The sequence below is a fragment of the Gopherus flavomarginatus genome, chromosome 6, assembly GCF_025201925.1.
Source record: "Gopherus flavomarginatus isolate rGopFla2 chromosome 6, rGopFla2.mat.asm, whole genome shotgun sequence".
Classification (NCBI taxonomy): Eukaryota; Metazoa; Chordata; order Testudines; family Testudinidae; genus Gopherus; species Gopherus flavomarginatus.
Window position 1 is genome coordinate 9,391,991 of NC_066622.1, and position 16,845 is coordinate 9,408,835.

The 16,845-nt window shown below is 46.4% G+C and overlaps 1 protein-coding gene across 2 annotated transcripts in view; it reads right to left on the bottom strand.

Annotated features, from left to right (window-relative positions):
• FRMD4B (FERM domain containing 4B) overlaps positions 1–16,845 on the bottom strand; it is a 124,833-nt gene that overhangs the window by 62,027 nt on the left and 45,961 nt on the right. The window contains exons 1-2 of one of the 2 annotated variants that reach the window (XM_050957312.1): positions 14,242–14,285; positions 10,403–10,487 (exon numbers count right to left, since the gene is read on the bottom strand). In XM_050957312.1, the coding sequence (XP_050813269.1) occupies positions 10,403–10,487; positions 14,242–14,270 (114 nt within the window). In that variant the 5' untranslated portion in view covers positions 14,271–14,285. Of the gene's footprint in view, positions 1–10,402; positions 10,488–14,241; positions 14,286–16,845 lie in introns of those variants that run through there. The other variant, XM_050957311.1, reaches the window with a different exon arrangement.

The window sequence follows — 16,845 nt, forward strand, 5'->3', positions numbered from 1 at the left end:
TTATATTTTTCAATTAAGATTTGCAGTAGGGACCAATTGTTTCAATAGAAGAGCCAAATTCATCTGCTGGTGTAGCTTTCCAGAAGTCCGTGGGTTTACAGCAGGACTGACTCTGGCCCAACTTGTCCAGGTGGCTTTTGTCAGGCAGAATAATGTTAGACTAATAAAAGGATCTAGCAGCTGTCCATGCTGAGTAGTAAGTACTGTAGAGCAGGAGAGCATCAATATTCACAATGAGTAGTAAAGGCCAAGTCTAGCCTTCTCAGGGCAGAATCTGGGCCCTGATTCATCAAAGAATTTAAGCATGTACTTAATGCTCACTAAAGTCAGCAGGACTTAAGTATGTGCTTAAGTGCTTTGCTGACTAGGGATGGATTTAAGAACATACTAAAAGCAGGCACGGTAAAAATCAACACAAGATTCCTATTGTCACATGGATACAGTACAAGTCAGAGTCCTGTTGAAAATTGTATCAGGAAAGAGGTGGTAATGTGAATAGCTAAGCAAAACTTTGGAGTACAGGCTATTCTGAACTGAAGAGTAGTAAAGAAATGCACCGGAGTTCAGTTACAGAGACACCTGGAAACGGTTTAGACTCAGAGCCAGAGCAAGGTCATGTCTACACTACAAAAATAAGTCAACCTAACTTACATTGGCATACAGCCGCCGCAGTAATTCCCTCACTTGTGCATGTTTATGCTTTGTTCCTTGTGTCAGTGATGCGTGTCCTCACCAGGAGTGTTTCCATTGATTATACTGTCTGGGGGGGGGATTGCGGGAAGGCTCTTGAAAGCCAGTCGACATAAGCAACACAGTGTCTACACAGACACCGAGTCAACCTAACGACATCAACCTTGACTCCACACCGCTCGTGAGTCGGTGGAGCTGGGCAGTTACCCTGGAGGGAGAGAAAATTAAGTGTAGACTTTTCCATAGTGAGGTCGACTATTTAGCTGCGTCGTGTCAACCTAACTCCGTAGCGCGGACCAGGCCTAAGAAATCAAGACCTGAAATGGCTCAGTCAAAGCAACAGTCTGTGCATGTGGAAGAAAACAAATAAATCAATTACCAATAAATTTCAAAAACTGGCATCTAAATAAGAACCTTACGCCACATTCAAATCTTCCTCCTCCCCTTAAAAAGAGAAACCGGGGTGTTTTTTTAGTATTTACCCCTTACTATAGGCTAGTGATATCCAAGGAAGAGCTCTGTTTGAGTAGCCTCAAGAACGCCAGATAACTACATATATAATTACCCACAATTACTAGGAGAGGGAGAAGGGGGAAAAAGTGAGAGAATTAGAAAGAGAAGGATGGAATTAAAAAGAGGGAGCAGGTGAAAGAGAGAGAGAGATGAGAGAAAGAACCACAGCAGGTGTGATAAAGTGTTTCAAGGGAGACAACTGGTTGTACATGGATACAGTGTAAGTGAATGCAGTAACAAGAATGCAGAGCAAGGCCAACCTCTACCTTCTTGCCCATCACCACCAGTTCCCAAAGCAGACCAGTGCAATGATTTCTGGGATGTCTGACAGGCCAATGGCGAAGTATTAGTCAACGGAAGTCAGATCCTCACATTGTAAACAGCTCTACAACTTTCCTTCTGATAAAATCATTCGGGAGCGACAGTCTCAAGCAAGGGAGTGGCTCTAACGATAGAAGGTGTGGTGAGTAGGAACAACCTGTTATCATATGACAAAGGTAGTTAGGGAGGACTAAAGTTGGCCAAGCAAGTGTAACAACTCGCCCTTCCAGGGAGGCTACATTGGACAATGATCCAATGAAGCAAACACTGATAAGAGATGAATACCCAGTAATTGAAAAGAGATACCTAGGGTTCCTATTTCGATCACTGACATTTACGTGTACAACTTAATTATCGGCAGAGCTAATAGTGTCACCTAGAGGTAAGATTGCTCCACACATCCCATTATAAGACCCAGTTTTCAGTGGCTTATACCTTTGCCAAAGTTAAATCATTTGGGCTGAAATTTTCCATGCCAGGCATCTGTCTCCACTGATATTTTTGGGGAAAGTTTTAGATCAAATAGTTGAGACTGTTTTGCCCATGGTTTTGTTGAGAAACTCTAGCACCTCTGTGCTGAAGAGTAGGGACTTGAGATTTGTCAGAAGCGCCACCCCAGCACCAGGGATGTGCCTTTTGCCATTTCCCTGAAAATTTGCCCAAACGTGACTAATTTATAGGCCTAAAACAAAAAGACCCCACACACCTCAGTTTACACATGCTCAGCTGAGACTTGTTAGAGTTTGGAAGTTAAATTCTCCAAAGTCTCTGTCTGCAGTGAGCATGCTCCATCCTCCCACAGCTCCTACATGCTGACCAGACTGGGCACGTGCCATCCCCATGGGTCATGCTTCTTCCTGGGACTGCATGGCCTAAGAAGAATTTTCCTGCTCCTATCGACCCACCAGCCAGGGGCTGTGAGCAGGGACATTCCCTCCTCTGCATTCAGTGCTCCTGCTTCTGCATGAGGAGGCGGTGCTGGTGGTAGCAGGTTGATTTGAATGCAGCAAGGGCAGGGAGGAGGAAGAGAAGAATAGGAGCAGACAGGAGCAGCGCCAGGGTTTTTGGCATCCTGGGGGGCTGTCCTTCCACGCTCCCGGTCGTTGGCGGCAATTCTGCAGTGGGGGGGGGGGGGGTCCTTCTGCGGCTCCCAGTCTTCGGGGCACTTCGGCGGCGGGTCCTGGAGCGAGTGAAGGACCCGCCGCAGAATTGCCGCCGAAGACCCGGAGCGCGGAAGGACCCCCTCCCTGCCGCCGAATTGCAGCCGAGGGTGGCAAAATGTTCCCCCCCAATCCTAGCGCCCTAGGCAATCACCTAAGTCACCTAAATGGAAGCGCCGGCCCTGGGAACAGGGGGAGATGGACCCCAGTTCTTCATTAGCTGAAGGGTTGAGATCAGTGCAGTGAATCTAAAAGTCCAAACCCTGTTTTTTGGTGGGGTCAATGTGGTTCCACATGATAAGATGTCTGGATTTTGGGGGTTGTGTTTTGTTTTAAAACAGAAAGTTCCATTAACAAAACCTACTTTAAAAGAACATTAAGGTTGCAAAGTTAAGCACTCAAAAAAGTCAGGAGATACCAGAATCCAGAAGACAAGGGGAACTTACTAATGGCACTGGCAGACACTCCGCAAGTCCCTTCATTATCGAGAGCTCTAGTTGCACATATTGCACTCGATCCAACTGGTGGAGAGCAGATTGGTTTGTTTTGGAGATCCCGTAATTATTTAATTACACGGCGTGGTGCACAGGTTTTCTTCATTAATGTACAAAGCAGAGGTGTACAGAATACCAGGTGCAGTGAAACTGCTAAGTCCTGCTCAATTGAGGGGGCAGGAGCGTGCACAGCGTGAAGCCCCAGTGCACCACCGAGAGCCACTCCATGGAAGCTTCTTCATGGCTGAGTGCAGGGATTGGATAGCCGCTCAGAAGCTAATGCAACCCTGAGACTGAAGTAGCTGCCACTGACTGGGTAGGTGCTGTCCATCAGCTGCTGAAGTAGGGATAGAGAACGTCTCAGATCTCTTTCCTGGCAGTGATCCCCGGTGTCCATATCAGTGGCTCAGGCCTACTTCAGCTGAGATGCCTAAAACTAACGACTGTCAGGCTTTGGTTAGCCAAGTGGTGAGCTGAGACTTCAGAACTTCCTGCTAAACTCCATTCACTTTGTTACATCCTCCATCTGCCCCAATCCACTCTGCCCTGTTCACATGCTGTGTCCAATCTGACATTTAGATTCAGATCTCTGGGGACAGGGACTCTTTCCTTTGTTATTCATCCATGTATAGCACTTAGCACTGCCTACCGTTCAGTTGTCCATGCGCTAACTGGCAGTGGACATTGAGCTACTCCAAACTCCAGGCACAATATGAAGGAAGGGGCAGACTGCAAGACCAGGCTTGGTGCAAGACCAGGCTTAGCTACATGGCAGGTTATTAGATCACTCAGAAGTGAATGGGACATGAGCTGCAGTGATGCCCAGGAAAAAAAAAAAAAAGCAGCACCTCATCAGAGAGGTGGGGAAGGGAGCCTAGAGTACTAGTTATAAAAGCCTGAAGTACCAGTACTCATGCATGCGCCAGTGATAAGGAAAGACTCCTTTAGCACATCTCAGTGGCACAGTTCAGTTCACCTTAAATGGGGTTTTATTTGCATTGTTTGTCTTGCATGGTTCATGGGGAAAGCAAAGTCAGGTGGACAGCACTGTAAACATGGAATGAATTGTGCAGGCTAGTATGTAGGAGGAGTTTTTTCTTTAGGTGTGCAACTTGGTATTACTTGCTGCAAGGACCTTACATAACATGCATTGCACAAGCACGGATGGTGCTGAAAGACAGGTCAGGGATGAAATTAAGAAGCAAGCCTTTGCTGCCGAAGTACCTGTGGTCAAGATAGGGCAGCAAGAGTGTGAAAGTAAACATGATTAATTGGCCAAGCGAAGCCAGATGAAATGCTCAACTCAGGGCATTTCTCTATTTGTCTGTAGCACAGCAGCTTTGGAACAATCAATTCCAAACTCTCGGGGAACATTCTAGTCATCAATGGGCAAAAGGCTATTGCTATTGCTGCTGCTGCAAATCGGAACACCAGAAAAATCAGGGCCTCGGCCTGACTAGTGCAGAAGACTCACTCTGCTGCTCACTCATATCAGAGGCAGCAGCTTAACCTGCTGCGGGAGAAGACTCACTCTTCTGCCCACACATATCAGAGGCAGCAGCTTAACCTGCTGTGGAGAAGAATGGCTGTGGCCTGGGCTCTAACAGAAACAGGAGAGGCGCAGAAAGAGAGCTTGTAAGGAGGGGACTGGCAGGCCTGGGGAAGTGCAGAGTGTGAAGGGGAAATGGGGACCCGGATGGGGAGGAGGCAAGAGTGTGGATGGAGACAGTGTAGCAGGGACCAGAGAGATAGGGTCAAAAGTGGAGGAAGCAGGGACCAGAGGGGGGAAGTGGTGTCTGAGGGGCAAAGCAGGATCCACAAGGGGCAGGGGGAAGACAGGGAGTAGGGAACAGAGGGGCCACACAGACACCCTGGAATAGGTGACGGGTGACTTGGAGGTGGTGGTGGGGGGGTGACATGGTCACACTGGCATGTAGCAGAGAGCGCGAATGGGGGTGCCCACAGAGCCCCTGCTGTGCCTTGGGGAGGGAAGAGACAAATGGGATGCATACGGATCCTGTGGCATGGAAGTGGGGAGAATGGAGAACAACTGCATGGGGGGCGAGGTCCGTGGGGGGCAGGAAGCCATTGGCACAAGGGAGGTGGGAGGGGTTGCAGGGAGTCCTTGAAATAGAAGAGGATGGGAGGGTGGCACACAGGGACCTGGTGGGGCGGGGGAAATAGAGGGATGCAAGGAGCCCCTGGCGTGCGCAATACACTTGGCCGACCAAAGTTACAAAGAGTGCGACCCCCTAGTCAATCATACACTTACTATGGGGATCATATGTCTGACTGGCTGCCCAGTTTCCTCTGTGGAAAGGGGTCACAGGCTCGGCACTCCAAAGGGAGGAAGAGCTCGAGGAGAGAAGTTATGTAGAGCACGGTTGTTTTCTGGTCCATGGGGGCTGGTTGTTCACCAGTAAGTGCAGCCTGGAGCAAAAGGACTGTCCAGACTCCCCGGGGACAGCAAGGTCACCTTGCACAGTGACCCAGGACGCCGTTAAAGTGCATCAGGCACCGCACCCTGCTAGGGCGGCTGGAGATGCTGGTCTGGTAGATTCTGCCACTTTTACTCACACCAAGTAGCACCTTACGCTGTGAGCCAGCCCACTGAAATCCAAATGACCCCTTGTGGAGCGAAGTGCTCCTGAACGGGAATAAGTATCAGAATCTGGCCCCGAGATATTGAAGGCATTGATCTCCCTTCCCCTATATTAAAATTCCCCTTGTATTGGAGGAGGAAAAGCATGGAAACTGAATCAGAGCACTGGACCTAAACTACAGACGAGCTTCAGAGAAACTGCCCCATAGACACACAAGGACTAAATTCTACAGAGCGCTTCTCACATGACAAGCATGACGCCAATGAATTTTTTTTAATAATTACATAATTAGGTAGCACTTTCAGCCTGCAGGATTCTACGGTCCTTTACAAGCCATGGGGAAAAGTCCTCCTAGGCAGCGGACTGGCACAAGGCCTAGATCACATTTAAGTATGACTTGGTCCCTCAAAGTAGGACTTGGCTGTTGCTTAAGCCTTGCACTGGCCCTTGGCACAAGGGTGAATTTCACCCCACGTGGACACAGTACCACTGAAACGTGCACCAACACACGGCCCACTCTGCAACTGCACATACCCATCCAGCTAGGCTCTGAGTCAGGAATGCATCAGTATTCAGGAAAGAACGTGTGCTTTAGAGTTCAGCATTTGCCTAAATCCCATTAAAGTGACCGGAAGTTAAGCACACACTTTAAGCTAAAGACAGGCGCAAGTGCTTTCCTGAACTGGAGCTTTTTTTAAAGTTTCTCTCTGTTTTTTAAACAGTGAAATGTGAAAGAACATGGAGAACAGTCCTGTGAAAATAATTAAGATGCTATTTTAAGCCATCTTTATCAACCCATCCAGGTTTCCATTCTTCCCTCACACCTTCCTGGTCTGATCACAGACCTTTTGAACTGCGTTCCTGTCCTACAATGGAGCTTCATGTAAAGATCTAGGGTAGGATACGGCCTTTAATATCTCATCATTCAGGTAAACAGAGTGCACAGGTGCATTACGAAGATCCCTGCATCATGTGCTTCAGGGATAGGTTGTTGCTTTTAAAGACATTGGGGCTCCTTACGACATACAATATGAGTGGAGCAGAAAAAACAAAACAAAAACAAGAACAAAACAACAAACCCACACAACAAGTCTAAGCTTCCCTACCTGGATTAACTACTGGGAGATACCAGAGAACACCTCATCTGTCATTAATGACTAGCAGTAGGTTGCTTCACTGAAGTTGGGAATGTGGTTATATTTTGTGGCTGACATTGCGCTTTACTCGGACTGCATCTCCTTGCCCTGAAGCACAAACGAAAGTGACTACAATGTTTATTGAGTTAGTGTGGCTTTTAAATATGTTTGAGGTGTCTGTCGTTTCATCTGCAGTCCAGTTCTTAAATGAGAGTGTTAATTCAACACAAACGTAAACTGCATTTTTGATCATCTCTAACAAGCTGAAATCTCACATAATTGTGATCAGATGTTCCCCAAATGGCATTAAATAACCAGAAAGTAACTCATTTTAGTGTTAAAAGGCAATGGGCCAAATTTATCCCTAGGGTAAATCCACTGACTTCAATGGAGCTATGCCAAAGATGAATTTGACTCAAGTTTCCAGCCACCCTTCAGCTTCTCCACCCACACACAACTGATTGCCCACTTTTATATATACCATCAGCCCTTTCGCACATGCAAATCCCATATATTTGTGGCTTTATCTAAATCATTAGGAATATTCAATATACCATCAAGAATTGTTGCAAATTGCATTACTGCCACGAACAGAGAAGTGTACGCATAAATACTAATAATCAAGCCCAAGATGTTAACATTTATAATGCAGCAGCCAGGTGGAGCCCTACTGTGCTTGGTGCTGTGAAAACAGTGACAGTCCCTGCCCCGAAGAGCTTGCAATCAAAAAGAAGCGATTTATTGAGGTGCGTTAGGGGGATGGTATTGTAGCGCGTGGTGTAACATGTTCCCAACACGACAAGCTGAGTTCAGAAAAGCTCGACCTCAATCTTGTTCTCTTGGGACAGGATCCTGCAGTGTAAGGATCTTTCGGGATGGTACCCCAACGTAAAGCCAAGCGAAGACACTTAGGTGAGAGCGCTGCAGTATTGTCTTCAAACCCCAATTGACATAGGTGCTGTTCCTTCTGATTTCTTGCCAGACTGTACACTCAATGTGATTAGCAAGCGAAGATAAAACTGTTCCCCTGGACTGCTGCTGTCCTGCCTGTGTGGCATCAGTTTTAACCAGCATGGCTAAGAGGCAACCGGTCTGCTCTGTTTTTTTAATGATGTATATACAAGAGATAAATGTCTTTGCTCAGCGTTCATTTCACCAGCTTGGAATGAGAAGTCATACAAAGAGAAGGGCTGTCTGGAGTTACTGTACTTGGTTAGTATCCCAGTGCTGCTCTGAAACTTTTCTTTATAGCACACCTCCTTTCTGAATTTTAAGCCAATTTCCCTCTCCTTATGCTTCCTATAGAAACTGTACACTAGGGAAAACTCTCTCTCTCATCTTCTGGCAGTTGTGCTGTGCAAAATCAGGCAGCTGGCACTTTGTACGCTAATACCAATTAAAGCACAGGCCTAGTGAAATAAAAAAGGCTCTCATTCAGTGACACACAAAGTGTTGAAATAAATCACTGCATGATACACAATGTTTTTTCCAGCACTTTGCACATGATCATCAGTTTCAATATTATACAACTATGCTGTGTGAATAATCATATTAATCAGGGCCAGATGCGAGTCTTCCTGGCTGGCTAGATGACATATATGTTTATATATGGAGTATTTTTTCACCTTTGTCTTTTATACTGCATACACATAAATACACACACATACTTACTAGACAACCAAATGTTTTGATGTTACTAGCATTTAATTTCTACCAACTTCCAAGACACTTACTTGAGAGGACAAATAGACTGAACTTGAGACCCATCGGCTATTAAGCTCGACCAATGAGGTCCAGGACTCTTAACAGATGTTAACCTTTTTTTTAATACACACACTTTTGGGGGGCTGAGGGGTGGGAAGCAGTGTTCCATTTTCCTCTCTCTCTCAGAAACAAATTCCTATACAAGTGAGATCCACATTCTTGCCATTAAATATTCTGTGTGAGGTTTCCACCCAGCCAGAAATACCAGCTCTTGATCTACAACCCTTTAAAATGTGATGTGTGTGAATGCTAGCAAACAATGGAGTTGTACAGGGATGAATTTGAACTAATACATGTAAAAGCAGCAAAGAATCCTGTGGCACCTTATAGACTAACAGACGTTTTGGAGCATGAGCTTTCGTGGGTGAATACCCACTTCTTCAGATGCATGTGGTGGAAATATCCAGGGGCAGGTATATATATGCTAGCAAGCAAGCTAGAGATAACGAGGTCAGTTCAATCAGGGAGGATGAGGCCCTGTTCTAGCAGTTGATCTCAACTGCTAGAACAGGGTCTCATCCTCCCTGATTGAACTGACCTCGTTATCTCTAGCTTGCTTGCTAGCATATATATACCTGCCCCTGGATATTTCCACCACATGCATCTGAAGAAGTGGGTATTCACCCACGAAAGCTCATGCTCCAAAACGTCTGTTAGTCTATAAGGTGCCACAGGATTCTTTGCTGCTTTTACAGATCCAGACTAACACGGCTACCCCTCTGATAACTAATACATGGACTCACTACACCAGTTAGTGAAAGAGCAGATTATTCTGTTTCTCTCTAATACCTGCCAGAATTGAGTTCCACACTCCCCGCGCTTCACAACTAGGCAGGTTGCATGAAAAACAGCAGAAGTGCCAGCTGCTTGACTTTACAGCACCAGAAAAATCACAGCAACGTTAGGCACTGTTGCACTGGAGTTTATTGAAACATGGTTCCTGTTACAGCAAAGGTTTGGCAGACTGGCATAGGTAAGGGTTTGATGTGCCCATACAATCCTCATTTAGGATTAGGGAGATTCCCCTTCCTCTGGGGAGCTAATTTATACTGTTTAAAACATGGTAGCATGACATGACATTCCAGTGTGAATTTTTGAATTTTCTATGTTAACTTCCTAACCAGAAAGTGAGTGAGTGCGTGCGTGTACATATATACACGTGTACATACACTTGTGTGTGTGTGTGTGTGTGTGTGTGTGTGTGTGTGTGTGTGTGTGTGTGTGTGTGTGTGTGTGTTCTCTTTGTTCTTGACTTTATGGAGTACCTTCAGGGAAAGAAATAACCACATTCAAATGAATGCGTCTTGCACACAGAGCCATATGCTCCCCTTGATCTTGATGCAGAGCTATGGCTGAGATTAATGAAGAACTAAGATAGACACTTGCATTAGCCATTCAATATTACATGTATGGGGGAAGCGCATGTATAATGTCACTTATTGCTGAGGGCTAGCTGCGAAATTCTGATCCAGATTTCAAACAGATATTTGGATGTGGGATTTTGGTTTAGCCAGAGGACTGTGAAAATCGCATCCTGAAACCATCGCCGTCCCATTCATCCACATACCTGAAGTTGGAGGAGCGTTTAGATTTGAATCCTTCAATATACTCTAGAAATATGATTTCATTAATACCTAATTTATCAGCCAGTCTAATGATGGGCTCTAATACCTGAAAATGCATAATAACGGGTAAAGGTTTCAAAAGACATCACACGTTACCTTGTGCACACAAGATTTTGCATTCAGAAAAAAGAGTTCTACTGTGTTTTTGTCCTTCAGAAAGGAGATGCTTTCAATGTAAAACCTGAAAAAAAAAAAGAACAAAGCGACTTAATTTTCTAACCCAGGTTCTGTTCCCCTCCCATGTCATTCTGATTTCCTCATTTTTTGTTCCCCCGCAGCACAGATGGTTCAGAGGCACTATGACTTTTTGCATTTAATTTCCTGCCTATTAGTAGGGAACAAGCAGAAAGACCTGAGGAGAGATAGTGAAAAGGGAATGACAAACACCCTGTTAAACAGATAAGAGCAATTTGACAACTTTTCATCTCTTTTGAAAACCCTGTCAGATTTCAAAGGGGCAAGTCATCCTCTTAAGCAGAGGAAAGAAACCCTGGAATTGGAAAAGGGTAATGCAAACTCTGTGTTACAACTTGACAAAGCCAATGCAAAATCCACCGTGGCAGAGGGATTAGTGCTAGCGTGGAAGGTTGGTAGATGCGTGACTTTGGAATCACATCAGGTCCAGGAACTCATGGGAGTTCTAGTTCCAATACTTTGCACAGAGAACCCGCCTCTCTGCACTGTTCTAGATTTCCCCTTCCCTCTCAAACAAGGGCCAGTTCAGGAGTATGTTGTCTCAGATCTCCCTGTCCATAGGTACATACAGTCTTCCTCCATGGGGCTCTGGGGGCAAGCCATAGACAGGACTCAGCAAGGTTGCTCAGAACAAACTAGAATCTCCACTGGAAATAATACAAGCTTGGAATGCTGCTTCCTGGCTCTGTCCCCACCTGCCAGCCATACCACCCCCACCCTGAACCAGTATGGTGGGATCCCATGTGGAGGAATCATAGAATATCAGGGTTGGAAGGAACCTCAGGAAGTCATCTAGTCCAATCCCCTGCTCAAAGCAGGAAAATCCTCAACTAAATCATCCCAGCCAGGACTTTGTCGAGCCTGACCTTAAAAACCTCCAAGGAAGGACATTCCACCACCTCCTTAGGTAACCTATTCCAGTGCTTCACCACCCTCCTAGTGAAATAGTGTTTCCTAATATCCAACCTAGACCTTCCCCAGGGCAACCTGAGACCATTACTCCTTGTTCTGTCATCTGGAGGAGGTGCTGTTGGCTCCAGGACTGGGGAAGCATTTGGCACAGTGGTTGTTCCCCTCCCATGCTCCTCCCCGATTGCATTTTGCTAGCACTCAGGTGCGTTAGCAGCCTTCCATACTGTGCACTGGAGGGGTGCAAAGGGCCCTAAACGTTTATCAGTGCTGAGAAGTGTCTGTAAGTAGCAGGGCCGGCTCCAGGCACCAGCGCAGGAAGCAGGTGCTTGGGGTGGCCAACGGAAAGAGGTGGCACGTCTGGGTCTTTGGGGGCAATTCAGTAGTGGGTCCCTTAGTCCCTCTTGGAGGGAAGGACCCGCTGCCAAATTGCTGCTGAAGAATGAAGTAGCGGCAGTAGAGCTGCCGCTGAAGTGCCGCCGATTGCGGCATCCCGAGCAGCTTGGGGTGGCAAAACCGCTGGAGCCAGCCCTGGTAAGAAGGCATCCTGTGGGATTACTATGGAGATGATCAGGGCTGTCACATGGGACCCTGAGGTTCAGTTGTCAGCATGTGGAGTTTAAGAACCAGAGGGTAGAGGCACACTCATGTCATCTGACCTCTCTCTAAACATGAAAAACCCAACACTGAACCCTTCTGATCCAGTGTATCTCCTTCCCACAAGGGGCAGTTCCCTCTGTTCACCAGCCTTTCAGAAGCCCCTTTTTGTCTGACTAAATATAACAGGTGCAAGGGCATCTGTTTACAGCATGGCCAAGCTGCAGAGCTCTTGACAGCGCTTAGGACTGCTTAGGAATGTGGAGTCCTCTAAAGGAAAGAGTGTTTTCTTATTTGCAAAGGCTCACAACCAGGAAGCGCTTGCCTGATTTGCTAAGGGAATTCTTTACACATGGTGATTCCAAAGGCTTTGTCTGAAGCGTCTGCACTTTCCTCCATGCAGCCCCTTATGCTTTGAACCATCCTTCCTTCTCTTTGAGTGCCGAACAACCTCTCCATATACTATCAAAACCCTCCTGAAATCACGTTTCCTCTCTGAAGCCTTGCTCCGCTGGCCTCTCCTCGACATGCTCGTCATTGTGAGCTTGCACCATTACTGCCTGTATTGTCATGGACAAGCTGAGGGACCTCTGCTCTCTACTGGCTGTATAGCAGTACTGATTCTGACATGTCATAGTCTGAAACAAATTCTCCTTTAGCTCAAGTACAAGGGGGCTGTACTGCTGTTTAGGGTAGGGTGACCAGACAGCAAATGTGAAAAATCGGGACGGGAGTGGGGGGTAATAGGAGCCTATACAAGAAAAAGACCCAAAAATCAGAACTGTCCCTCTAAAATTGGGTCATCTGGTCACCCTAGTTTAGGGAAGATCTGAGCTCTGGCCTCACTGCCACTCTGCAGACACTAGCGGCCACAATGTGATAACGGTCACATTCTTAGATGGCGAGGGCTTGCTACCGTGTCATATTTACTTGGATTTAAATTACCAGAAAAGAACGCATGGTCCAGGCTCTAATCAGTTAAAAATACAAAACCGGTAGCAAATCTCACAGCAACACACCAGCCCTCAAAAACATATCCTGAAACTAAATCTCATGCCTCTTGGATTACCAAGGGACACCCATCTTCTAATCCCTCCATCTAAGCATACGGTATTTTCTATGGCTAGATGGGCAGGGATCACACCCCAGACACTGACCTCAGCTACATGGGCATCTGTAGTAATTCCAGTAAATACAACTGAGTTATTTCAGAATTACACTGGCATAAATGAGATCAGCGTCTGGACCACATAATACTTTATGCACATACACAAAGCCAAGCACCTTGCTGTCACTCTCTAGAAATACTAAATAATAAAAATGACAAGTTCTATAAGTTGCTTTTGCTGTGTGCTTTTCCCCTAATGCTCACTTGGGATATTACACTAAACAGCACCAAGACTATAAACGTTACACACGAAACGGTGCCTAGACAATGAACATTTATAATTCCGGAAGCACTCATCTCTCAAAGCAAATAACACAGCTCTGTAAAGCCTTTTTTTTAGCTACATCGCTGCAAGGTATGAACAGTTCACTATCAATGCATGGGCTTCTCAGAATGATGGAACATTTGGGGCCCCACTGTCCAGTGAGTCCCCTAATGCAGGTCGGTGGTGTAGTAGGGTGGCTGATTCCTGAGCACCTCCTTGTGGCCAGAGGTCACTCTGCTGTGCCCTGGTGCCAATTTCTCCCCTCTTCAGGGCCCCTTCATAACTCCCAGTCCACAGGTAATCAAAACATTCCCTTCCTGGGGCCCCATTTCTGGAGTCCTTACATACTGGGCCTCCAGGCCCCACACCCAGTTCAGTCTCTCTCTCTCTCGACAACATAGGAAGAACAAGGCCTTGCCCTGAAAAGCCGGCAGTGTAAATGCTGAAGTTGACAGACAAAGGAAGATATACAAAAGCCCAGGAACAGGGACGATGCTAATTTCCTCTGGCAAAGGTGTTAAAAAGTGTTGGGGGGAAAGAAGGCATATTGCGCAAAAAGCTAATGTTCACATTTGCTCTTTATCCCTCAAGTAAATCTCCTTGACCCCTTCCATCAGTTATTTTGTGTTTACGAAATGGCTCTTCCTTGCTCCTGTTTTAAAACCAAGCAGGCACAAGGCTTGTTTAAACCCAAAACCACGAGGCGTTAAACTGGCAGATGTGCAGTAAGAAGCACCGGCACCATTTCTACCTCAGTTCTGGTCCGAGGCAGAATTCTGAGGCCACATGGCCCACACAGACCTGTGTTGTGCCAAGCAGGAGCGCCGCATTCTCTCCCTGCCTCTGCCTTTCCACTGAAGTTGTGTGCACACAGTGCTGTACCTAACCTTTCTCATAGACTCATAGACTTTAAGGTCAGAAGGGACCATTATGGTCATCTAATCTGACCTCCTGCACAATGCAGACCACAGAATCTCATCCACTCATTCCTGTAACAAACCCTTAACCTATGTCTGAGTTATTGAAGTCCTTGAATCGTGGTTTAAAGACCTCAAGGTGCAGAAAATCCTCCAGCAAGTGACCCGTGCCCCACGCTGCAGAGGAAGGCGAAAAACCTCCAGGGCCTCTGCCAATCTTTTGACTGCTCGCATCTGAGTTTAATTAAAGAATAGACGATGACAAGGCACATGTGTTAGGGAGAGATAAGCGTGTGGGCGCTAACCACCCAAGGCATGTGCCAGGGAGTGAGAACCCACTGTTGCTCACACGTCAGAACTATAAGCAGATCTTAAAGGCACTATTAGAATATATATTTTCTGTAGCGCTAAATAATTTGTGTATTGTATCCTCCTCTTCTCCTTTCTAAAGGCCTCTCCATGTATTACCTACTTGCTCGTTTTAAAATAGTTTATTTAAGCTTTTATGCCCCTAAAATGCAAATTCTACCCCAAAGTGCTTGGGCTTAAAATTAGCTTCCAGCAGCTTCTCCTCCCACTCAACTCTTTCTCTCTGTATTAACTCTTTCAGTGCTTTCCAATCTCTCATCTTGTAAGGAATACTTAACAGGTCCTGGCCTAGATCTTCCCTCCCAGCCAAGCTGTGCACATCACAGCTCAGGAAGCAGGTGTGGAAAGGTGGCTTTAAGATACCTTTGCCCTGCCCTACCCCCACCCCTCCCACTCCTGAACTGGCTGTTCACAGTTTCAGTTCTCCGATGGAAGCCAGGGCAGCCCGAGGTCAGTGGATCTCTGCAAGGGCACAGGGTCCTGGCCACATGGAACAGAGCGCTTTATATTCCATGAAAGAATAGGGAAGGTTAGTCATGTGACCAGTTTGACGGCCAAGTCAGTGACAGTATTTCTGCTCTGTTGCCATGTAAGTGACTGAAGTTCAATACATAGATTCAGTTTTGCATTTCCTGGACAGAGGCACTGAATGTTCAGGAGGGACGAAGGGCCCGTAATAAATATATTTAAAGGGAAAAACTTAGTTTAGGTTTTGTTTTTAAAAAATGGGGGAAGCTACAAAATCTAACAAGAAGAAAAGCATTTTCAGTGAACACCAGGTACTGTTTATCTTGAACCATACCCTACTATGTCCTAAATACAGACAGCGCAGCCTTGTGGTGCCTACTTACCCATGCTACACAAATCACTGTTCTCTCAGAGTGCCTTACAAATATTTTTTAACAAACTCAGCAAAAATATAGCAAGAAGTTGTGTCATATTAGAACTGGAGAGTGGAAAAGATCAGCCTCATTTCATTTTCCAGACTGACTAAAATGGAAAATACTAGCAGCCAGCACAAATCGGGAAAAGTAAATTTAATTGTTAAGAATTAGTAAATTAACTAATCAAAGTTATTAATAGCAATTCAGGCAAGGAAGCTTTTTAAGTATAGGATTCTTTAAAAGAAAATCTTGACAATGGAAGTTTAATTTAATAAAATATTGTTTTGATTTAAAAAGGGAACAACCAAATTTCCAAAGTATCTCATCGCTAACCAGCATTTATCCAGGAGTTAATTGCTTTTTAAAAACACATATGGCTTTGACTTTTATTTCCTCTATCAAATTAATTATCAATCCTTTGAAAAAGACGGTTACTCACCTTTGTAACTGTTGTTCTTCGAGATGTGTTGCTCACATCCATTCCAGTTAGGTGTGCGCGCCGCGCGTGCACGTTCGTCGGAAACTTTTTACCCTAGCAACTCCAGTGGGCCGGCAGGTCGCCCCCTGGAGTGGCGCCGCCATGGCGCCCAATATATATCCCTGCCGGCCCACCCGCTCCTCGGTTCCTTCTTGCCGGCGACTCCGACAGTGGGGAAGGAGGGCGGGTGTGGAATGGATGTGAGCAACACATCTCGAAGAACAACAGTTACAAAGGTGAGTAACCGTCTTTTCTTCTTCGAGTGATTGCTCACATCCATTCCAGTTAGGTGAATCCCAAGCCATACCTAGGCGGTGGGGTCGGAGCGAGAAGTCGCGGCATGGAGCACAGCAGATCCGAAGGCCGCATCCTCTCTAGACTGCTGGACCAGGGCGTAGTGGGAAGCAAAGGTGTGGACCGATGACCAGGTCGCTGCCCGACAGATTTCCTGGATGGGCACACGGGCAAGGAAAGCCAGCAACGACGCCTGCGCCCTGGTAGAATGCGCAGTCACACGGCCCGTAGGGACGTGGGCCAAGTCATAGCAGGTCCTGATACAGGACGTTACCCATGAGGATAACCTCTGCGAGGAGATGGGAAGCCCCTTCATGCGGTCCGCTACTGCCACGAAAAGTTGGGGGGATTTGCGGAACGGTTTGGTCCTCTCCACATAGAACGCGAGAGCCCTACGGACATCAAGCGAGTGGAGCTGCTGCTCCCTGCCTGAGGAGTGAGGTTTCGGGAAAAAAACCGGGAG